General features: G+C 39.0%; 1 protein-coding gene across 1 annotated transcript in view; it reads left to right on the top strand.

Moving 5' to 3' along the window:
- The window catches only part of GLDC (glycine decarboxylase), a 39,699-nt gene that overhangs the window by 2,360 nt on the left and 12,834 nt on the right, over positions 1-24,505 (top strand). Inside the window, exons 3-16 of the mRNA XM_072359220.1 lie at positions 5,400-5,535; positions 12,724-12,888; positions 14,264-14,341; positions 15,719-15,866; positions 16,087-16,283; positions 17,030-17,126; positions 18,064-18,169; positions 19,215-19,354; positions 20,115-20,195; positions 20,738-20,835; positions 21,394-21,478; positions 22,080-22,121; positions 23,028-23,170; positions 23,333-23,408. Coding sequence (XP_072215321.1) covers positions 5,400-5,535; positions 12,724-12,888; positions 14,264-14,341; positions 15,719-15,866; positions 16,087-16,283; positions 17,030-17,126; positions 18,064-18,169; positions 19,215-19,354; positions 20,115-20,195; positions 20,738-20,835; positions 21,394-21,478; positions 22,080-22,121; positions 23,028-23,170; positions 23,333-23,408 — 1,592 coding nt within the window. The remainder of the gene's footprint in view (positions 1-5,399; positions 5,536-12,723; positions 12,889-14,263; positions 14,342-15,718; positions 15,867-16,086; positions 16,284-17,029; positions 17,127-18,063; positions 18,170-19,214; positions 19,355-20,114; positions 20,196-20,737; positions 20,836-21,393; positions 21,479-22,079; positions 22,122-23,027; positions 23,171-23,332; positions 23,409-24,505) is intronic.

The raw sequence follows: 24,505 nt of genomic DNA, 5'->3' as shown, positions 1-24,505 counted from the left end.
AGTGTTGTTCAATGAAAGAGTTTATCAGGTTCCTGATATAGTGATTTCTAATAGTTTTAAATACATTTCTTTTTTCCCTGTACAATCCCAATTAAAAAAAAAATAAAAAACAAACAACAAACCATAATGACTGCCCAGGCCAGCCCGAAGCTGAGCAAATCAACTGCACTCAGTTTGGTCCTTTGTACTTGGAAATGCAGCTGAGCTTACCCTGAAGTGTCACTGGAGTTGTTACTTAAGGCTAGAATTAGATATGTAGCCTAATAGAACCATGCGTATACCACAAATAACTTGCCTGCATGAGTGTCATATGTCTCTGTAATTGTTTTAATTTTCTTCAGATCTTATAGCTTTAGGCTTTGCAGGTGTGAGCATGAAGTAACATAGCTACGTTCCTAATGAATGCTGTTGTAGAATTCTGTGTGACCTAAGAGAGCAATTTTTGTTGCCATACACCTCCATAGCTGATGTAGGTAGGCTGGTGAGTTTTCTCAGCTAAGGTAAACTGCAGAACTGCCGTTTGCAGAGAGGAAGTCTGATGTGTATGTGTGTCTTCCAACTTTGGTGGCAGTAGGAAAAAACTGTTATGCTTTATAGATCCTTGATAAAGTGACATGTTTCCTAAAAATCACAACACCATTCTGCCCTCTGTATGCAATAGCAGTAAAAATAACTCCTTCTGTAACTGCAGATTGTATTTTAAAGCTGCTTTTAATGTTATAGCACATTCTGTCATTCCTAAATAAAACGCCTTCTCACAAGAGGAGCTTTCTTTTCCTCCTCTTTTAAATGTGCTATATTTCCTTGACATCTTAACATAATCCCATTCTTCAGTCAAGGAATTGGGTTTCATTTCTTCCTTGACAGACACAATATATTAACAGGGAAGACAAATACCCAGTGTAGTCTTAGAGGCTTAGGTTGTGTGTGAATGGAAGAGCTGTACTGGTAAATGCTAAGCTGTGCTGACAGAAGTGCAGCTACGCTAGACATGGTCTTTCATTTTCTTTTAGCATTCTGCTGGTAGATCTCTTGCAGTACAGATCTGATCAGCAGCGAAGGACGGAAGGAAGAGTAATGTATGTAAGACTAATCCTCCTTTAATCGCTGCAAGCCTACTGTGTGTATCAGCGGTAGTTATCCCTGCAGTGGTAACATTGTATGCTCATCTTTAGTTTATATGTAAGTTTCATTTATTATGCTATGTATTTCTGTGTTGTTTCAGGATTTCAAGTAAAGGATTGTGTGCACAAAACCTACTCTGATTTCTTCCAAAATATTCACAGTTGTATTTATAGAACTTCAGAATTTCCGAAAGTTAACTTAAAAAAGCCTGTTAAGAGACCAGCTGAGTCTCCATTTGAAACATTTTTTGAAGGGATGTGGGTCAAAAGCAGTCAGTTAAGTCTCAGCGTGTCTGTCCAGGCTGCTTCTGCTGCCCAAACAGACTGTGTAAGCATGGGCAGCCCAAGCAACAGGAGAAGGAAGAGGAAGGGCAGCAGACCATGTCTGTGTGCTGCCATTTCTTCAGATGGTAGGATTCAGCACCTGGAGCAAGCAGGAGCTCTTGCCCTGTCCTGCAGCGTTAGTGCATGTCTGACAGTGCTTTGGAACTCTTCAATATATTGTGACTTCGTTAAGATGTAATTAATTGCTAATGCAAGAGAAATCATGCCCTTTTCCTGTAGCAGCTGCTGTGAAGATATTGCTTCCTTGATATCAGAAGGCTTAAAAAGAAAGTTTGAGGCCTGGCCAAGTGATAATGATATGAAATAGTGAAAATTATATGAAATAGTCTCTGCCCTTTTACACTGTGGATTTTATGTTGTGTATCTCAGTCTTCTTTTGTCTTGATTCCTCCCCTTCTCCCAACCTTGTTGGATACATATTATTTATAGATATCAAGTGAAAAGCAACACGGCTACACTAGCCACTGAAACATTAACAGGAATAACAGTATTGTCATTTTTATGACCAGGTAACTCATTCCCACTTCATATTTTTGTGATACATTTTGCCTTTTCCATCTGTGGACGTGGCAGTAGCAGTCCTGAAGTATTCTCATTGAGCTCCTATTGGGAACTTCATTGAGTTTTCCCCTCAGTTATTTGATAAGAGTAGTGCAGGATCAATGAACTTTCTTCTGGGTACTATCCCTGATCGTGTTATCTGATATAATGCTGAGGGGAATAAAGATCAACTGCAGTAACTTACCTGGCAATTTTATTTTCTGCTGAATAAGGTTCCTAGAGGATTTGTAGACTGTAGACAATTAAGTGAATTCCAATTAAAAATGTGTTTCAATCATGTTGCTTAAGAAAACTGGAAAATACATGTGCAATGGCCTGTTCCCCTCTGTTAGCAGTAGTCAATTCTTTATCACGTTTTTGTTTCCATTTTGGATGTTTCTTTATCTCTCCTATTGCTGAGGAGAGCTGAAAGAAGTTGGAAACCTGACACTGAGGTATCTTGGGTGGTGTTTTTAATTTGCATGTTTTGAATTTTTATGAAATACTCAAATATATTAGCTTTAAACAAACATTTATGAGAATACAGTGTTCTGCTATCCATGCCTCCACGTCTGTGTATTATACAGCAGAAAGAATCTGTAATTCTCTAGATTTGATCACTCTCTTGCTGACCAGACTGAAAATTGAGCCATTTGGTTTTGAATATCAAAAAGGATGTTTAGATATACGTAGAACTACTCGTCACTGTTCTGCCTTGCTACTAGTGTTAGTCATTCACACAGAGCAGTCAGTGCAATAACAGACCCATCTCACAGGTTGCATTATGGGAATTGCCATTAGAAGTTAGGCTGGGTGCAGTAGGGAATGCCATAACCTGTTGCTGATGGGGAAACAAGTTATGGGGTCCTGCTGAGTCTGCTGAGGCCTCATGGATCTCTGAGGTTTAACACTGCCCATAGAAAGCCTCACTGGACTCAGGCTGGGCTTCACCCTGCCATAGGAGGCTGATTAAAAGTAATCATTTGACTGTTTCCAGGGATAATTCACACAACTATATCTAAAGCCAGTGTTGGGATCTACATCTGCAGCTCTTCCAGGTGGATGCTGTTCTCCTTTCACTTGAAAGTTTAATTGCTGCTTGAGCTGCTTTATGGTCTCATTTAGGTTTTTTCCCTTGTTCCTTGGATCAGTATGGAAATGTTAGTGTTATTTCAGGGAGCAAAAGTTCAGTGTGTGTGTGTGATAGTTGTTAGCTGTATTTGCTGAGAAGTAACTCTTAACTTTCTAGATTGCATATCTAGTGAGGCAAACAAAGGGAATGCTATCAGCATATAGTTCAGTATTTGTGGTATGTGCTCAATATGGAATTTGTGCTCTTAACGCATTGTGTGTATGACATCAGGCTAGTGAGTAAGTTAAATGATAGCGATCCTCTGCCTTCAGCTCAATTTGGAGTCAAACAAAGACACTGGAATTTCCATAAAATTGCTGAAGTTAGAATTTTGCAAGAATACAACACTCCCCTTCAAACCAAACACAAAACCATTTTTCTTTTTGACTTGCAAATGGTAGTGGAAAGCATCTGTAGTACTAAAGCCTTCACTAAAAGAAAAAAAAAAAAAAAAAAAAAAAAAAGTAGTAAAAGTAGTAAAAATGTCTGGAATAAGCAGAGTGGGAGGAGTACGGGGGAGTGGAACTGTCACTGCTATTTAGAAACTGCTTTGGACACTGCTGAGATCAAATAAATGCATGACTCCAGAATCTCCAGGAAAACTGTAACAAGAAATTAAACTTTATACGTTAAACATAGCAATGAGTTAGAAATAGAAAGGCATAGAAAGGATGAACATTGTGACTGAAACTGAAGATCTGTGAAGAACAAATGAAAAACACCTTTATGGAAGTGTTACTGCCATTTAGGGGACTGTGGAAGAAAATAATTGGGGAAAAAAAAAAAAAAAGATATATATATATATATTTTACATATTAAATGAAATGTCAGCTCTAGCAGTAAAAGAGGAAATACGAGTTTTGAAGTCAGAGCTGAAGTGATTGTGTCCTTCTTATGTCTGCAGAAGATATTAATTTGCAAACTTGATGTTTTCTATGGATAATAATTCACCAGGAGATTCTGGAGTATAAAATGTTTGGTTTGATCTCTCCTGGTGGAGTAACCTGCAGTGAGAAGAAAGTTTTGAAATACCCAGGGCTCAGGTTGTTATGTGTTGGTGATTTATAGCCTTATATTCCAAAGTCTGACTTTCAGATTGCAATGCAGAACAGACAGAATAACTTAGTGCAGCTACTGTGCTGCTGCTGCTGCACAGCAGTTTCCAGGGGCAGAACTGGGGAAAAGTTACAATAAGAAAATCTTTCCAAGCACCTCACCTGAGAGGCTTGGTGTCCAGTTTCAGACAGGTTTGTTAGGTGGGCTGTGGTTATCCCTCCACATAGTGTTACAAAGCTCACTGACCATTTTCTGCATCCTCGAGTGTTAAGGTAGTTGTTAATAAGGTAGCTGGTAAATCTTTCCTTTTGGTTGTTGTTGGTTACAGTTGTTAGAGGGGTTGACAGGATACAGCTTTTGTACAGGCATAGGGTCAGTGATAAGCATGTTGAAGCAAGAACAGGAACTGGACTGTAGCTGGGAAAGACAGGGAGTACATACCCCTTTCATCTGATCACTTCAAAAGTGTTCTATTGTAATTGCTAAGCTAGATTGGCAGGCTGATTTCAAAGCTAATCTTAAATGGAATTTCTTAAGCTAGAAATGTTGTGTTCAGACTTTTCAAAAATAAACCAATGAAGGAAACTTAGTATTGAATGAGTAAAACTTTTCCATTTTATCAGCTGTTCAGGGAAAGTGTCTAAAGTCTGTGAAGGGGTTAAAAAAGAAGTTCTCTGATGAAGGGTCCCTTCTGAGATGTACTGCAAGGCATATGCAAAAAACACAGTACGCACATTGCCCTAAAGCAAAAAGAACTCCGCGAGACGTTTCCCTACAGATGTTTCTCTCATCATCATTTCCACAGTGGTGGAATTGCATTTTCTTGAGAGAAGTATATTTCTGTTCTTTAGGGCATTCAGTACTTTAAAAATGAGTAACTGCCTAAAATGGAATATTTATGACCGAGCTGTCAAATCTGATTAACGTAAAAGTACAATAGAGGAAAAGTAATATAAATATTTAAGTTCAGATGTATCTGTTTCAGCTGTTTCTTGAAATTAATGGGGACAAATGTTCATATTTTGTGGAATTTAAGCTTTCCCATAGTGTTTTAACCTTTTGGCCTTACTCTGTTATTGTTCCTAAGTCAGTCAGTCCTGGTAAGTTTCTATATAAGGGCATTTTTATATAAGGCAATTTAGTTAAAATCTGTTAGTGTTGTGTGTAACTGAAGTTTTCTGACATAATTTTTTCTCAATTAGGTGAAAATGAAATCCTCGAAACCTTATACAACATAGCAAGCAAAAACAAGATATGGAGGTCCTATATAGGCATGGGTTATTACAACTGCTCAGTGCCACAGCCCATTGCACGGAACCTTTTGGAGAATGCAGGATGGTAATGTACAACATTTTCTTGCTAAACACATATTTATTAAATTCAAACGTTTTAAATTCATGTGATAACTACTGCAGACAGATATGGCCCAAATCTATTTTTATGATTAAGGCTGTTCTGTATTACATGTTAGTGTAATACAGAATAATAATAAAGTAATAAAGGAACTGTGTTGCTGTTATTGAAGCTAGAAGGAAGAAAGAAAATTCTTTGACTTTAGAAGATACTTTTTCCTTTGAATATTTCATAGAACCATAGAATTTTACTGACCTAGAAGTCACAATATATGCATGTTAACCAAACCCAAGAGTGTTTTAGTTTGCTTTAAGGAAGTTTAAAATCTTTGTTCTTGAACATAATTCAAGAATGAAGGATTTAATTCAAGAATTAAAACTAGAGCAGCAGGCTCCTCCACTGCATTTTTAGTTGGATTTAACATGTGTTGCATGTTAAATGTTTGATTCTGGTTTTCTTATGGGGTAGAAGACAGCCTTGGAAATCTCAGAGGCTTTTCATCTTTCTATCCTCTTATCCTCTCTTTTTTTTTTTTTTTTTTTTTTTTTTTTCCTTTTTGAAACCAGAGAGTTTCAAGAAAGTGAATCTGTATCCGCAAAGTATGTTCTTGTCTGAACAAATAATTGACTCTACTAATGCCTGAATATGGGTAGACAGTGATAGCTGATATAGCTGATAATTTGTTTTTGAAAGGACAGAGTGCCTTTTGATCTTATCATTCAATGGATGTTTCAGCTTCTTTTGAGACAAGTCTGATTTATGGACTTGAACTGAACTCGTTTGGTTTTGGCTTTTCTCAAATGTGAAGAAGAAATCTTTTAATGCAATAATTTACATTTTGTAAACAGCATTAATCTAAATAGAAGTGGGATTTTGTCTCCTGGTAGCCTTTTCTTGACAGCAGCACTCAGGCTTGTTTATAAACATTCATTTACAGTCTGTAAAGGGACTGTAACTCAGATGCAGGAGAGAAACTAAAATTGATGTGGAATCTCACTTTGCATCACACAGAATGTCACTGGTACATTTCATTGTCTCACTTGGTTTGGAAGCTCCGTTATCTGAAGTCAATTACAGCCCTTTTCTTGTACCGTATTAAGACATTAACTGCCATCTTACTTAGCAAGTAAATTTGATTTTATAAAAGCAGTTTTAAAAGGTTATTTATATTTAGTGTTTGTAAATAAATAAATAAATAAATCATTGCTTCTTAGATACCACGTCTTTTGAGTTTCCATAAATGGATCTTTGTAACTGCAGAGTTCCAAGACATTGAGGTATTTGTTTTGAGTGCTTTATGTATGTGTCAGACTTTTGAATCAACTACAGAGTTGCTCTTTTTGGATCTAAGGAATCTGTGCAGCACCTATAGACCAAGATTTATTTGGTTTTATCCCTGTTCTGTTTTTCAAAACACATAAAATAAGTATTTTGGTAGAGTGTAACGAGTAACCAGTTGCTCAAGGTAATCGGGCTGAAATATTTTGAAATCCTAACAAACTACATAGTAATATTAAAATAACTTGTAGATTGTATCCAGAAATCTGTTCTTGCAGTGTCCACTAAAATCATAGAGCTAAAATCCTAACAACTAATCCCACAGAAGAATAAAAAGAATTATGTTTTCTAGGAGGACAGAAAGAGGGAACGTGTGATGGAGGAGATGTTATAACCATACAGATTTTATGGAAACTCCTTAAGAAATCATAGCTGTCCTTACATCATCTGAGTGTTTAACTGTCAGTGCTAATGCAGTGTGTGTTACAGAGCCAGGGAAATGCTGCAAGTACAGGTTTATTGTTTCTGCTCAGTTCTGGCTCTCATGTGACTGCTTGGCATCCATTAGAGCAAGGCTTGCAAGATGAATTTGAAAAAGAATACTTGTAGAAGTTGGTGAGCACAGTTTTTTGAAGCAGTTGAACTTGTTGGACGGAGGCAGGAAACACAGAGGTGGATTTTGGTAGAAAATTATTTAGAACAAAGTACTTTCAGCTGAATATGAACCTACTGACCCACAGCAGTGGATCTGCTTTCTTTGAATTTGACAGAAACATCTTCGCAAACCTCAGGTTCTGCTAAAAAAAATAATGCTGCTGGAGTTCTGTAACTTTCTGAAGCATCAGGACTACAATGTGTAGTATCTCTGTTTGCAATATAAGCCTAGTTTCAAACAAAACTGTCTGACAGTACCATACGCTAGTTAGCTGCCTGGTAGCTTTAGAAAAGATTGGGCATCCCTTCCTTTTAAGCCTGAATCCCATTTGAAAAAGCTCCATAACCATGAAAGAAGCTACTTCAAAAACTTTTGGGTAGATCTTTATATTTTTTTATACCCAGCAAACACTTTGATTCAAAGAAAATAAGCAGAAAACCTTCTGTAGTGAAACAGAGCTTTACTGGAATGCAGCGCTTAAAATTCCTGTCTTCTAATGAGGCATTTGATTTAGTCACTGTGTGTAGTATGTAGATATCTCATATTTTGGTTTGCTTTTGGTCTTGGTTACTAGCTGCTAACAATTCCTTGTTCCTGGTAGTTTGTAACTAGCAGTTCTATACTAGCACTGGTTGGATGTCTTAGGTGTATTTTCCATACACAGCTGAGTTGTTAAAAGTATTAGCCTGCTTTTTTTTTTAAACAAGAAGCAGCTCAGTATGTATACTTGCTTTGTCTTTAGAGAACACAATGGAGACAGAAGGTTTTGTCTGGGAGCATTACTATCCATTAAATGACATCCAGCATGGGCCCCTCAGCTGCGTAAATATGTCACCTGTGTACTGGCTGGAATGAATAGTGTTTATTCTGCTGTGTCCAATTTTCACATATGAGATTTTTTACACCAAGTGTGCTTAACTTTTGCCTTAGTAGCACTCAGTTTTGTCGCATAATGTGAACATAAATGGAAGACTAAAGATATAAAGGATATTTGGCTTCAGAAACTAGCTTGTAGGCTGATTAGGCTTTTTTGTTAACATATGAGTTTCTTATTAAGATACGCATCAAAACAGCATAGTGTCTACATTAGTCACTGTAGAAGTAATGCTTCCTACATTATTTCCATGGAAACCACAACTGATTCAAATAGTGTTATTGTGCTCTTTGTTAGTATTTTGCAGCTGAGAATTTGCTCTGTTTTTCAACATAGTGACCACCATTAGATGTACATCTTCACCAGCAATTAACAAGAATGCACGTGCTGGGCCTGTACCAGTGGAGGTGACCCACTGTCACCACAGCTGAAACACACCACTGACCACCTCACTGTGCTCACATTGACTGTTTGGTCTCCAGAAACATTAAGCAAACACCAGTGAATGTCAGTGGGTGCCATTTTTTACTGTGTGGAGGAATTCAGTTCTGTGCCTTTGCTTCTTATGCACTTGCATATCAGACACCATTCTGTTGTACTGTCCCTCTGCTGCTGTCTATTGCATGGCAACAAAAGAATACAATCATAGAACGGTTTAGGTTGTCAGAGATCTTGAAGATCACTTGTCTGAATGACCTGCCATGGGCAGGGCTGCCAGCCACCAACTCAGGTTTTGAACACCTCTAAGGGTTGGACATCCACAGCTTCTCTGGGCAACTTGTTTTTGTACCTCACCATTCTGTGAGCAAAGAATTTATTCCTAAAGTCTAGTATGTATTTCCCCTATTTTAGCTTGAAGCTGTTCTCCTTGTCCTGTCACTATCAGACTATGTAAAATGTCAGTCTCCCTTCAGCTTATAAGCTCCCTGTGAGCACTGGAAGGCTATAATGAGATCTCTTCAACCTTCTCTTCTCCAAGCTAAACAAACCCAGCTCCCTCATCTTTTCATGAGAGAAGTGCTCCAGCTCTCTGATCATCTACATGGCCCTCTTCTGGACCCAATCCTGCAGCTGCACACCTTTCTTATACTGAGTGCCCTAGGCCTGGACATAGTAGTTCTGATGGTGACGATCACTTCCTTGACCTGCTGGCTGCACCCTCTTTTGATGCAGCCCTGAATAAAGTTCCAGACTGCAAACATACACTGCTGCATCATATCCAGCCTTTTGTCCACCAGGACCCCCAGTGTAACTGAACATCAGTGGAAAAATTACACCTCTGTTGCCTTGCCATGAATATATACCTGACATAGGCAACACTTCTTTACAGAAACGATGGTTAATCACTGGAATAGGCTCCCCAGGGAGGTGGTTGAGTTACCGTCCCTGGCTGTGTTTAAGAGCCGTTTAGATGTGGTGCTCAGGGATATGATTTAGCAGAGGGTTGTTAGAGTTAGGGTACTATGGCTAGGCTGTGGTTGGACTTGATGATCTTCGAGGTCTTTTCCAACCTGGGTAATTCTATGATTCTATGACATTGTGGACTGATGTAATAAAATAGGAGGCATTACTTTTAGAGCAGCCCTAGTGTTTTTGACTATCTGTCAGGCCTCAAAAATCTTGAAATCTTGAAAATCTGAGACGTTTCATAACATCTTGCAATGGAGCATGGTGCAGAGCTCTCCTAAGTACTTCATTATTATTTTTATCCACAGACATAAAAGTATGTAAAAGTAAAGTAACTGTACCATGGACATCATCAATCTTAACATCACCTCTGTAATGTAGCAGCCAGTAGCACTTAGCTCTCATACACTGCATTGTAAAATTTACTGTATACGATACTGAATTTAAGCAGTTAGCTTCTGCTTGCAGACTAAGTACGGGAAGCTGCAGAAGCTACTCACAGCCTGTGCCAAATTGGCAGTAAATTCCGTGTCTGTGCTTTGACTGGAAACTGGCATGACTCCATTCCTATCACAGGACCATCCTGCTTTCTCAAACCCACGAGTAAGATACTGCTTATATAGGTTGGTTTTAAACTATGCTAGAGGTCTGTCTTTACTTTACATTCCTGTTCATTTACTGTCAGATCTCAAAAAGAAAACTATGACTGGAAGTACAGATAAATTCCAGCTCTGACAGTACATGAGATTTGTGTTGTGGATGTCTAAAACTGCAAGAACATACGTTATACCAAAATGGAAGTATAACGTTTTTGAGTACAATAACTTTCCAGAGATTTAATAAAACCATAGAAGAAATTACTGTAGAAAATATGTGGTCAAATGTTTTGACCATATGTTAAAAAATAACTTCGATGTACTCTCACATCTTATTGGCTGTACTCTTGCAAGTACTAATCAAGAACTGCTTCACTGAATGTTTTCTTGATAGTGGAATCTATGCACATTCTGCCATTTCATTATTTCCCGAAGGAGATGTTTTAAGGTGAAGTAGAAGCAACAGCTAACATTAGCATAAAGAAGCGGTAATTGTTATTTTTGCAGTTAATGTATCTCTTTTCCTAAAACAACCCCAGTTTCTATGTACAAAAATTGCTCCTTTGTAAGGCAGGATTTTTGATCAGCAGCCTAGCCCTTGGCTGAAAGCATGTTTCCTGGATACAGCTTGCTTTGATGCCAGTCTGACGATGCCAGCCTTGCAGGGACACAGTACTTAAGTGTCTTTCTAAACCCTCCTCAGTGTCTTGAAGTTGATATTTATATAAATGTTTCTGAGTGCAGGATGAGGCAAAGAGTGGGCAAAAAACAAACAAACAAATGAACCCAAGCTTTAAATAGTTACAAAAGCAACAGCCATTTAATATCAGACTCCTGACGGGTCTGACACAGGCTCCAGAAAGACTTTGTTAGCCTCCCATGGAAAGTTTCCTGTGTCATGACCCATCTTCCACTGTGAACTTGTGAGCCCAGGTCTGCAGAAGCACTTTTAGTCCTAATGGATATCAGCTGGAGATGGTATTTTCCTCCAGTTTTGTTGGCGGGGATGGGGGTGGGGGATGTGGGAAACAACAACAACAAACAAAAACGGCTGTTTGTAGTTTGTATTCCTTGTCATTACAGTAATTTAATTTGAATGTTGAAGCTACTGGACTTCCACATGCAAAGTAGCTACTAGTAAACCAAAGCAGAAGAGAGGTGCTGGTTGGTTTGAATTGTTTGTTTGTTTTTTTTTTATGTTGTTTTGAATGAGAGATAGCTTAGTGTACTGCTTAGATTTGATCTGTGAGAAGGTTTACTTCAAAAGTGAGTTTTACTTTTAGGGATTTTAGTTGTAAATGAGTTTCGGAACATCATTTAGTGTGAGGTTTAGATTCAGGCAGGAGTTACATTGCAGACTAAAACCAGCTGTTTTATTTGAAGAAGTTGTGGAGAAGTATAGTTATTTTGTGAAAGTATTTAGATGCTTGGACAATGCCAGTCAACCTTTAAAGAGAAGGTCACGTGTTTAAATAAATGTTTCAGTGTTACCGAAGATTTCTTCACTAGTGCAACTGTTAAACATGATCCATGGTTATTTGTGCTGGTACTGGAATTAAAGATTTCAGAGTTTAACTTTTTGTGTCCTCACTGGAATTGGTAGTTTTCAACCATTTTTAGCATCCCAAAGCATGGCATTTATCTGATGTATGATCCTTTCTCTGCTGGAGAAGTAGGATTGAGAACTATCAGACTCACAGCTGCTTAGTTTAAGAGTAGATTTTAAAAAATAAAACAACAAAGAATGGAGAAACTTCACTTAAAAGAACTATTTGATTATAGCCTGTGAGTAGAAATCCTTTAAAAACTGTCTATTTACAGTTCCCTTATGCTAATTGTCCATTCTCAAGAACTGGTGTGTTGCTAAGCCTATACCTGAGAGGTGCCAAGTGCCTTTTCTACCATGTGTGGAGCATGCTTGGCAAGCACAAGACGTCAGAAACAGCACATTGGCAGATAACACCAATACTTAGACAAACTTGAAATAAGCATCCTCGTTCAGACACAGTGACATGACTCAGTTCTCCCACACTCTGATCCTACTACACCCCTCTCTTCAGGAAGCAATTCTACGATAACTTTAGTAGTAATTTCTCTTTTTAAATTGGAGGAAGATAATTCATCTGTAAAAAGCCGAGTCAGAGTGAAGTGAGAACATACCCTCAGGTTTCCAGGAGAGGAATAAATTACAACAACCTAAAAGGAAATGTTTTCTAACAAACTTTCTCATTGGTGGATCATACTCAACAATATCATTTCAGGTTTTTTGTTTGTTTGTTTTTGTTTTTTTATTGTTGATGTTTTTTAATAGTATAAGCCTGCTAGGTATTCTATGACCCAGACTCCAAATTCTTTCCTTACAGGGTTACCCAGTATACTCCTTACCAACCTGAGGTCTCCCAGGGAAGACTGGAAAGCCTGCTAAATTACCAGACTATGGTGTGTGATATCACAGGAATGGATGTGGCTAACGCATCTTTGCTGGATGAGGGGACAGCTGCTGCAGAAGCTATGCAATTATGCCACAGGTACTATGTTCATGATTAAATTACAGCAGGAAAGAATTTGGTATTCAAAAGACATCTCACCTTTGTAGACATGAGTAATTTGAAGTTGAGCGTGGCCTTCTCACTGTGAGCAGATTGCTGAACAGCTAAGGCTCATGCTAGTAAGCCTCACAAGCAGTTGCCAGTGTTAATGTGAGTGGGAAGTTTCATGCCTTCAGAAATGTAAGGACCCAGAAATTAGAGTGAAAGCCTGGAACAAGGAATACCTACCCTTGGTGAAAGAAGATCAAATCAGGAAGTTTTTATGCAAACTGAGCATACGTGAGACCTCATTGGCTTATGGAACCAGGTTTCCTCTCCAGAGGGGTCTGAAGTCAGCATGCCCCAGTCTTAGGTTGACTCACCAAGTACTCATGGACCCTCTGACTACTTATTATCTGGCCCCTCATGCTGACTTTCAGTCTCCCATATGCCCACACAATTAACACAGAGTGCCTCACCCAAAGAAAGGAATTAAAACAGAAGAAGGGAAGACTACACCATTCAGAGGTGTGACCTAGCCAACTATGTGCATCACCCAGCAGCTGGCCCCTTTTGTCCTCTTATCCCTCAATTTTTTCACACTTATTCCTCCCACAGTCACTTAGATCTTTATCTTGGGCTCCCACCTTCCTCTGTGCCTGTGGAGGTGGATTCAGGTGGGCTGCCCTTGCCTTGTAGTGCTCCTTTAAGGAGCTGCAGAGGAGTTTTCATCCCATGACCTAACAATCTGTAGTATCTGTCTCTTGTGTTCACACCCAAACATAGTTTTAAAGAACTGTATTGTAAGGGTATTTGAAAGGAATCTGTAAATCAAATGAAGTCTGAGGGGGATAACTGAAGGTCACTGGAGGTCTCTATTATCAAGAAGGAGACTATACTGTTGTTCACAATGTCAGCCTGATATAAAGTCATGCCATTTTACTGGAGAAAACCAGGCAAATATGCAAGGTTCTGTATTACTGTTTCAGTAGCACCTGTTTGGTTATCCAGGGAAACACAGGGAATCTGTATTGGGGAGTGCAATTCTATTCCTTTGTAAAAGTAGTTGTGAGTGAAGGCATTCTTGCCGCTTTGTCAGTTGGCTCCTGTTTCATAGCCTGCTTTAATTTTTGCTGTTTCAATCTCTCTGGAGTGTCTGCAGTGAACCTTGTTATTCTAAATTGACTATCTTGTCATATACTTAACCTAGTTATGAACATCAGAATTTGCAACTTCCTTTTTTACTTTAAGAAAACTAACATTGAGGAAACAAGTTAATTTCAATTCCATAGAAAATAATATATTCTTAATGTGTGTCTCTTCTTTTTTCCTTTTTTTTTTTTTTTTTTTTTTTTTTTTTTTTTTTTTTATACAGGCACAACAAAAGAAGGAAGTTCTATATAGATGCCCGATGCCACCCACAGACTATAGCAGTGGTCCAAACCAGAGCAAAGTAATGTTCTTCTCCATCTTCCACTGTATATTTTAACTTAAATTGAATTGTTTTTCATCTACACCTCTTCATCATATGCTTAACACACTTGAACTGTAGAACTATGCTTTCTCAGCAAAACAGAAGCAGAAATCTGTTAATATTTGGCATTACTTCTAATTTTCCATTCAAATCATAGAATCATAGAATTATCCAGGTTGGAAAAGACCTTGAAGATCATCAAGTCCAACCGCAGCCTAACCAGTACCCCATCTCTAAAAAAAAACCCTCTGCTAAATCATATCCCTGAGTACCACATCCAAACGGCTCTTAAACACATCCAGGGATGGCGATTCAACCACCTCCCTGGGGAGCCTATTCCAGTACCTAACTACCCTTTCTGTAAAGAAGTTCTTCCTAATATCCAACCTGAACTTGCCCTGGCGCAACTTAAGGCCATTTCCCCTCGTCCTGTCACTTGTCACTAGTGAGAAGAGACCTGCCCCACTCTCACTGTAAGAACCTTTCAGGAACTGGAAGAGGGCGATAAGGTCTCCCCTCAGCCTCCTTTTCCCCACACTAAACAGCCCCAGCTTCCTTAGCCTCTCCTCGTAGGGCTGATTCTCCAAGCCCTTCACGAGCCTCGTTGCCCTTCTCTGGACCTGCTCCAGTACCTCCATGTCTTTTCTGTGCTGAGGTGCCCAAAACTGGACACAGTACTCGAGGTGAGGCCTCACCAATGCTGAGTACAGGGGCAGGATGACTTCCTTAGTCCTGCTCACCACACCATTCTTGATACAAGCCAGGATGCCATTGGCCTTCTTGGCCACCCGGGCACACTGTCGGCTCATGTTCAGCCATGCATCAATCAGTACCCCCAGGGGATACTGATCTTACTGTGAAGAAATCTTAAGATGTTTAAAAAGAGACTAAACATATAAAAACAGGAAAATATATACATTTTTTCCTTTAATTTCTTTGTGCAGATACATGTATTTGCTTTTTGAATTCAGTTTTGTTCAGCTCTTTTTTAGCTGGGAAATAACTAAGCTGAGACAGTAAAACTTTCCTTCTAGTGAAAACTGAATCCATTCTGAGTTTGGTGTTTGGACTAGCTATCTTAGAAAAATGTTACTTGTTTCTGGAAGTTTAACTTGCTAAAGCAGCAAAATATTGGTATCAAGTAGGTTATGAGTCGTCTACTCTTGTCTGCATATTTCTGTTGATGATATCATCAGATGCATTTAATCTTTCTGAACTTTCTGGTTGTTTGTTGGTGCTGAACATGATCAGTGATACGTACATTAAAGAAAAAATTCCTTAGTCCACAGAAATATTGCGTGATGTATGACTTCAATGACTTGAATGTATTGGATTGTACACAATTTTGTTTTCCAGTTATACCGGTGTTATTACTGAGCTTAAATTACCCCATGAGATGGATTTCAGTGGAAAGGATGTCAGTGGAGTATTATTTCAGTACCCAGACACCGAGGGGAAGGTGGAAGACTTTTCTGAACTCGTTGAAAGAGCGCATCAGAATGGGGTAAAGTAAATGTTATTCGTCTCACCAGATTTCATTCTGGCGCATAAAACAGCCGTAGTGTCTGTGCAAAGTGTTACCTGAGATACTGTGTAAAGGTTACCATTTGCACTTCAGCGCTGTGCAAGTGAAAAGAAACTATCTGAAAGTGTTAGAACTTAGTTCCCATGCAAGCAGCGTGCCTTCAGAAGAGACTGACTGCTTTGTGCACTTCCCTCCTCAGACTCTTGCCTGCTGCGCTACTGATCTTCTGGCTCTCTGTATTCTGAAGCCTCCTGGAGAGTTTGGAGTAGATGTTGTTCTGGGCAGCTCCCAGAGATTTGGTGTGCCACTCTGCTATGGGGGACCCCACGCAGCATTCTTTGCTGTGAAGGAAAACCTAGTGAGAATGATGCCAGGCAGGATGGTGGGCGTTACAAGGTAAAGGCTCCCCTCACCTTTAATCTCTTCAGGGAAAACTCAAGTGAAACATCTTGTAACCATCTTGCCCAGACTTTACAAATCACATCTGACCTTGTCATTGTACCAAATATCTTTATTTCTTGAAAACCAGGAGACTGAAGATTAGCTTCAGTTTTTAGGAATTGAACTTAAAGAAAACAGAGTGTTGCTGTGCCTCACCCTGCCTCTAGTGATTGCTGCCATGTGGGATGAAGAAATACCCTACGTGTAGAGTTCATTCTTCTCCTTTTGAGGCAGCTGTGAAAGTGTTTGTAAAAGTGTGCAAGACTGGCTCTTAGTTCTCCAGTCTCAACATGCTGGGAAAGTACCTTTTACAGGACAGACTGACCATAGTCCTTTTAGTTACTCCATATGGCTTTGTTGTGTAGGTTATTTTTATGTACAAACTCTGCATGTAATTGCTGGACACAAAAGATGCTTTATTATCAGTGTTCAAAAAAAACCTGCATTTAGTTAAAACAGTTAAAGCAGGGACACTTTGAGGTACCTTAAGGAGTATACCAGGTTTTGGTAGAACACTTTCTATGCACTGTTCCTGGCTGGGCAGGCTTGCCAGACATGATCCAAACACAAATCAAGAGACCTTAGTCCCTAACTGATGCCCCCTCTGTGCTTATAGGACAGACAAGGTTGGTATGCATGGACCTTGGTCTCTTGCTGTTGTTTTGATGTAACAGAAACTGTATTTTCCCCATGTGTCTTAGAGATGCAAATGGAAAGGAAGTTTACCGACTAGCTTTACAAACCCGAGAGCAGCACATCAGGAGGGATAAAGCTACCAGCAACATCTGCACAGCACAGGTGACTCATCTGTTCTGCTTCTATAACATAACTGTAATGTTCACGTCCTAACACCATAGTATTATGATTTAGCTTTCCTTTTGAGATTTTTTATTTGAAAAAGGAAGAGCACTTAAATATACTCCCTCGTGTATATGTTTCAAGTCCTTTGGAAAAATGGGACCATGCTTGAAGAGAGGGTAATAGTATCTATTTCCTTTTATAACCACTTGAGCTCTGAATGAACCCATATGTCCTTCTGCTTAGCTGAGTAGTGCTGTGGTTACTACAAATGAGGCATATTTTCTTAATGAACTCTGATCATCTGAAACTTGCAAAATTCAAAGCAAAAAATCTGTCCTGAAATTCAAAGACTACTTAGACGTAAGTGCAGTTTGAACGTAGGATTTGATGCAAAAATACTACACTGCCCAAAAACTCTCTTCACAGTAAAACATTATGATTAAATTTGTAATTACTGTAAATAGTCTCTACAGACTTTGCTTTAGACAGGTTGATAATCTTTTCAGTTCCTACTGATACATTGTTCACATGCTTTATGTTGTGCTTTATTTCATAGAAGAATTGTTATGGTTAAAAGAACTGATTATGTAGCATTCATGGGATATTCCATAAAAATTTTATAGCAATATTATACATCAAGTTTCTTACAAGCCTAGTTTTACTTATGGTTCTTAAGCCTTCTTTGTTGCCGTAATTGAATTCTGATTCATGTTGACTGACAGTTAAATTTCAGAGGGCATTGAGTACATAGTCAGAACCTACAGTTTCATAAATACACTTTGTGTCTCCCACCTTTTATTTTATGGGCAATTACATTAAAAGCATAACATTGGCTGGGAACATGTGGCTTTCCTGGGTATTAAAGAAACTTCCCACTAAAGTAATGTGAAGTAATTTGCAAATAATAACATGCTAAACTGTATTTGGATCTTAGGCTCTCCTGGCTAATATGGCAGCCATGTATGGTGTCTACCATGGGTCTGATGGATTAAAGGATATTGCAAGACGGGTGCACAATGCTACTTTAATCCTGGCTGAAGGTGAATATTTAATGATTACAGAAGCTGTTCTTAAGTCCTTACACCTTCTTAAATACAAAACTCTTGTGGTTTGCTTGTTTGTTTTGCCAGCTGATGTCTTTTAGCTCTCTCAGACAAAGGAGTATGTTTATGAAAATTCATGGCTATTGGTTTTGTTTTCTACTGTTAATGAAATCCAAGAATTAGGTATGTATGCAAAGTGAGCTTGCAGGTGTTCTGTTTCCTTGAGAAGCTAATAGAAATCCTCACAGTAAGTCTCTAGCTGGTGAGATTCAAATGCTGTTTTCCATCTGCAAGCCCTGTGCTTTTTGGACCATTCTGGTTTATACTCAGAAGTATGCTAATAACATAGCAAAAATAGATAATAAATGGGATTAAAGAAATGGGAATGTTTCAGTTCAGTTACATGGAGTGTCATACCCAATACAAACAGTGAAGTCCCAAAGCTTAATAGCTGTTTGAAAGTACAGCATTTGCAGTAGTAAATAATGATAGCAGCTGGACTGTGAGGAGTAGAATTTCTTTTAACAGTTGCAACTGTCATTGCTGACAGGAGGAGATGTGCGAAGCTGGAATGCGTGAGCTGAGGAGGGACTGTTGCAATTGTCCATGCTTTGTTTGCCAGCTAAGCTGGAAGACCACTTGCTGCTTTTGAAAAGCACTAAGCCTTTAAACTTTGTGATAGCAAACTCCATGACAGCTAACCCTCATTTATGTGGGAAAATTTTGCTTTCCAGTCTTGCAGTTTTGTCCTTATTTAATTTGTGTACCTATTCTTCTGCAGTATGTATTTACAGATCTGCCAGATTTGTCACAAAGATCTTCCCTAGGATCAGTCTGCATTACTAACTAGATCTGAATCTGGTACAGATGCATTTCATACACAGTGATGTTTCACTATTAAAGCTGGTGATTTCACTGCTCTGTATGCAAGGGGAATGTCTCTCTTCATTGTACAGCAGCATTTACTTCCAAGTCTGATGTAGTGCTGCTGTGTAAGCAAGCAGCTGAGCAGATAATAGCATTAACTTACTGTGTTTTATAGGTCTCAGGAGAGCTGGTCATAAACTGCACCATGATCTGTTCTTCGATACCTTGACAGTCACATGTGGATGCTCAGTCAAAGAGGTTTTGGACAGGGCAGCTCTTAGGAAGATAAACGTTCGGATTTACAGTGATGGCAGAGTAAGCAACTCTAAACCTTTCAGGAATTTTGTAGCATGACTTTTTTTTTTGCGTTGTTTCTGCTCATAATATGTTAAAGAGAAGAAAATTATTAAAGGTTTATTGTCATTTGACCAGATACATCAGTCACTTATAAAGATTCTACAAAGAATGTACTGAACTTCTAGAAATATTTATTGCATTTTCAATTTATGCTTATTTTAACAGGTTTTCTAATTATTTCATTTCAAATATGCCACTAAGGGCTGTATAGAGAGACTCCAAACAGTGAAATTCACAGTGACCTGCGGATTTCAGGACCTTTGGCGCTGTTTAAAGACAGATGAAAATGTAGCCTACATTTTGGTAGGCACTAAGGACTGTAAAAGATCTTGTTCTTTAAAATGAGATTGGAGAGGCAGTGGTCTGGCAAAATGGGAGACATTCCAGTTCAATTAGAACTGTTAGTATTGAAGTCACAAATTTTGCAGCTTCTGATCTATTCAGTGTGGATGGCTTAGAAGGGGAAGGTGGAAATCAGAAATACATATATATGTGTATAATTATATATATATATTCAGAAATGTATATATATATATATAAAATTTGTGTATCAGTTGCATAAAGCAATGTGACGTTTGCATATTGTTGGGTGTAGAGATTTTTTTGTTTGTTTATTTTGCCCTGTGTGTATCTGAAATATCTTTTTCTTGTCCAGAACAAATACAGTATGCTCCCAGAAATGGCAGCTTTGAATAATGCGTGTTGCTTTTGTCCATAGCTTGGAGTATCACTTGATGAAACTGTGAATGAGAAAGACCTCGATGACATATTATGGATTTTTGGTTGCGAGTCTTCAGCTGTAAGTGGGCCAAGAGGTCATCCATTAAATTAATCTGAATGTTTCAGAAATGCAGGGGAAAACAAAACTGTGTTTTCACATAGTGGTTATCTTTATGGCTTCTGTTTGTTAAATACTGGCACTTTCAGATTCTGTCTTACAGCGAGAAACAGGATAAAACAACAGTGATGTATCCAACTGGTTGTCATGCTTAGTTCTTTTGGTCAGTCTAGGCATTCTGTGTTAACCCGTTGCTTCCTTTGTGGAAGCAAGGGCATGGAGGTCAGTTATCTCTGTTCCACAGGAATTTTTTATGCGTATCATTGGTAACTGGCAGCAATACTTCCAAAATGAGAGGACTGCTGAGACTTCTGTGCTAATTTTACTATAATATTGTTGATAAGCTAGATAAAAACAGGTACATATGCTAATAAAGTGTTTTAAATGGAGAACTGAGTAAAGCTTGTAGTATGCTGCTGATGCAGTCTAGTCCTTACAGAAAGTGACAACAAAAAGATAAGTGTATTTGAAAGTCTTTGACTGCATGTTTCTTTGTCTCAAAGGAACTAGTTGCTGAGGGAATGGGTGAGGAAACCAAGGGGATCCTTAGCACCCCATTTAAGAGAACTTCCAAATTCTTGACTCATCAGGTTTTCAACAGGTTTGTAATATTGCTGTAAATCTGAATTTTTAAATGGAAACTGATAGTACTGTCTTCCAAAAGTTGTACTGGGAGGACCATTGAGGATAGTTTGCATCTGTAGTCACAGTCACTTGGTGCTCTGAAATAATTAAGTAGCGTTTTTAGACAACTTTTAAACTTTAATTGAGCAAAGCAATACTCTTGGTCAGGGGTAGAACTTATGTTTCCATTAGTCTGCTACATTGTACAAGCTATTATTTGTGACCTACTATCAGCAGACTTTCTTGAACTCTTACAGTCAACGTTTGGTGGTAGCATTTCTCAGCTACCAATAACAGCCGCTTCTCATCCGCATTACTCCTAGGAAGCATAAATTAATGATTTGAAATAAGTATCTAATAAAAACTAAAAATTAAAGGGGTGGGCTGCTCTTACACCTGCATAATCATTATTTTTTTAAAATTAATTTTTAACAATTATTATTTCTAAATGTTTCTTTTCCTTTGTTGGGGTACAGATCAGCCTGGTGGTAGAGCTTGTCTTACTTGCCTTAACACCATGTTTTGTGTCCTTCAGCTATCACTCCGAGACAAATATTGTGCGGTACATGAAGAGGTTAGAAAACAAAGATATTTCTCTCGTTCACAGCATGATTCCTTTGGTGGGTATTTGCCAACAAGAGAAAAAAAAAAGTTTCATACATACGTAGATCATTCTGAAAGTAATGCCTCCTATTGATTTCTGTGGAAATTACAACAAATACAAAGAGCACAATAGAGTAAGTTTGCAGTTATGAAATACTAGTTTTCAGTGTAGGCACCACTGTTAGCTCTTCACTTATGCCAGTGATGAGCAAGAACCTTCATGCTGTGCTTGTAAAAATCTGTACCAGTGGAGGTCACCCACTGTTGATGTTGCCACTGCTGAAATGCACTGCCCACCACCTCACATCCACTGTTGGTCTCCAGAAGTGTTCAGTGAATGTCAGTGAGTGTAGTCTTTCTACCTGAGGAAGTCACTGACACATCTTCACTTCATCTGCACTTCCATGTCAGATACCATTCTGTCAGAGTGCCCCTCTGCTGCTATCTGTCACACAGCAACAGCGTGTAACAGCATATTGGTGGGAAGGTTCAACTTTGACTGCCATACCACCTTCTACTTTTGACATGAGCCAACATAATAAATACTTACTATTACTTTCAGAGTAAGTTCAGAGCAGTTCTCTTAATATATAATGACAAATGGTTTTCTGTTTTTAGGGGTCTTGTACAATGAAGCTCAACAGTTCAGCTGAACTTGCGGTAAGTTGCAATAATGGTGTCTTACCTGCACCCCACATATTGCAGCCATTGTCAGTGTAGACACATTAGAAGTACAGAGTGGCACTGGTCTAGGTCTCTGTATGAGGAAGGAAGTTTCAGAATAAGCTAATGGGATCGACTGCCTTTTACTGTGAAAAAAGCTTCAAGAACCTCAAGAGTACAGCAAAAGCAGGAAAGTGGCTTTGAAGGCTGCATTTGGGCATGTGTTTGGGGTATTTGGAATTAGGTGTTACATTTGTGTTCCCTCACATGGTATTGCTGTACCTAACTTCTGGCCGTTGCACAAATCTTACAGTAAAACTCAGTTTTTGCCTTTTGACAATTTGGTGCTCCTTAGGGGCATGCTCTTTGTCCTCAGGTGAGGAGGTGGAGTGTCCATCTATCTTCATTTCTTTACAGCTGTTTTCAGCTTAGCCAGCATTGGGTACTGAATGTCTTCCATTTTTTGCTTTCTTTCCTTGTTGCTACTTGATTGCTAGATTTCTTTTGTCCCCTTCCTCTCAATCATTTCAGTACCTTGTTCCTTCATTTCTTTTAGTCTCTTACATTAACATGGAAATCAACAAAATTGTATGAGACAGATTGTTAGATGCTGTTCCTTGAGTCCTCTCTTTTTGCCATGTGTTCTCACAGCTGCACATAAGCACAAGTAACAAAAAAGGAGAGACTGAGGATTTTAAACATCTTCCGAATGTTAAAAAATGTTTCTGATAATCATCCTTCACAGAAGCTGGGAACTTACATCAAAACACAAGAAATATTTGGTCTTTGTTTGAGCAAGGGCAGCTTATTTCCTTTAGAGAACTTAACAACAAAACAGAGCTGTTGTCAGAGTTTTTTTGTTACAGCACTTGAGGATTTTGTTTGTTTGTTTGTTTGTTTAAGCCGATTTCATGGAAAGAATTCGCCAACATCCACCCTTTTGTGCCCCTGGATCAAGCTCAGGGTTATCAGCAGCTTTTCAAGGATTTAGAGAAGGACCTGTGTGAGATTACTGGCTATGACAAAATCTCCTTCCAACCAAACAGGTAGGATTTTTTTTTTTTTTTTCTAAACTTTTCCTTCCTTCACATGCACTCCAAAAACTTACTTGTGAGGAAAATGTGCAAGACAAAACCCGCAGGAAGTTTCTGTGGAGTGGTACTTCATTGTGGTTCATGTTCTTAACAGCCTTTGTGTTCCTCTTGCAGTGGAGCCCAAGGAGAGTACGCAGGTTTGGCTGCAATCAAAGCTTATCTAAATGCAAAAGGAGAACGTCATCGAAGTGTAAGTGTCACTTACACTCCCTCCCTGTCTGGGGAGGAACCGGGGGGTGGGAAGTGGAAACAGGAAAGTTGGTTTGGAAGTTAGGGCTCACTCAGGACAGGGAAAACTAGATTCTGTGTCCTTGTCTGTGACAAGCCTTTTATTATTCACTGCTTTCCTCACAATTCATGTGTACTGTATTAAAAGTATTACTTCACTGTGTAAGCAGGGGGAGTGAGAGAAAGTTTTATCAGATAGTCTGGATCTGTATTGAGTCTGTCTGGGATGGGGTTAGTTTTGTTCACAGCAGGCCGTATGGTGCTGTGCTCTGCATATGTAGTCGGTAAAACACTGATGGTAACACCAGTGTTTTGTCTACTGCATGCAGAGTGTCAGGGCTTCTCTTTCCCACTCTGCCCTGCACCCCTTCCTCAAATGAGTAGGCTGGGTGGGCAAGAGGCTGGGAGTTGACACAGCTAGAAATAACTGACTGAACTAACCACAGTGGTATTCCATGCCATGTGATGTCATACTCGGCAATCAAAGCTCAGGAAAAGAAGGATGAAAGGGGCAAGTTCATGGTTATGGAATTTACTTTCCCAAGAAACCATTAGACATGCTGAGAGCCTGCTTTCCAGGAGGTGGCTGATGAACATGTGCCTGCTGATGGGAAGCAGTGAAGTAATTCCACATCTTGGTTTGGCTGTGCACACAGCTTTTGTTTTCCCTATTTAAGTTATTATCTCAGTCCATGAATCTTCTCACCTTACCTCTATTTTCTCCTTGTCTCACGGGAGAGGGGAGTGAGTGAGCAGCAGTGTGGGTGTTTGACTGTTGGCCAGGCCAACCCACCACTGTCCTTTTTGGTGTCCAACGTGGAGCTAAGGTAATTACAGTTTTGATCTGAGCATGCCAAACTGTTTATTGGAAGGCTCCCTATTCTCGTCACAGAGCTTGTTGCTTTATTGTGTATCTGAGCTCAGGGCTTTCTAATGGCTGCTTTCAGACCTTGCAGTTTGCTGTGCTGCTTATCACTTCATTTTGCTGTGACTGGGAATATTCTGTTAAAAGCAATGGCCATGTGTCTGGGCTGACGTATGTTCCTGGAATGACGCTGT

Source organism: Excalfactoria chinensis, chromosome Z, assembly GCF_039878825.1.
Source record: "Excalfactoria chinensis isolate bCotChi1 chromosome Z, bCotChi1.hap2, whole genome shotgun sequence".
NCBI classification, from domain to species: Eukaryota; Metazoa; Chordata; class Aves; order Galliformes; family Phasianidae; genus Excalfactoria; species Excalfactoria chinensis.
The sequence above is the reverse complement of the archived record's forward strand: the minus strand, read 5'-3'. Positions and strand labels throughout refer to the sequence as shown.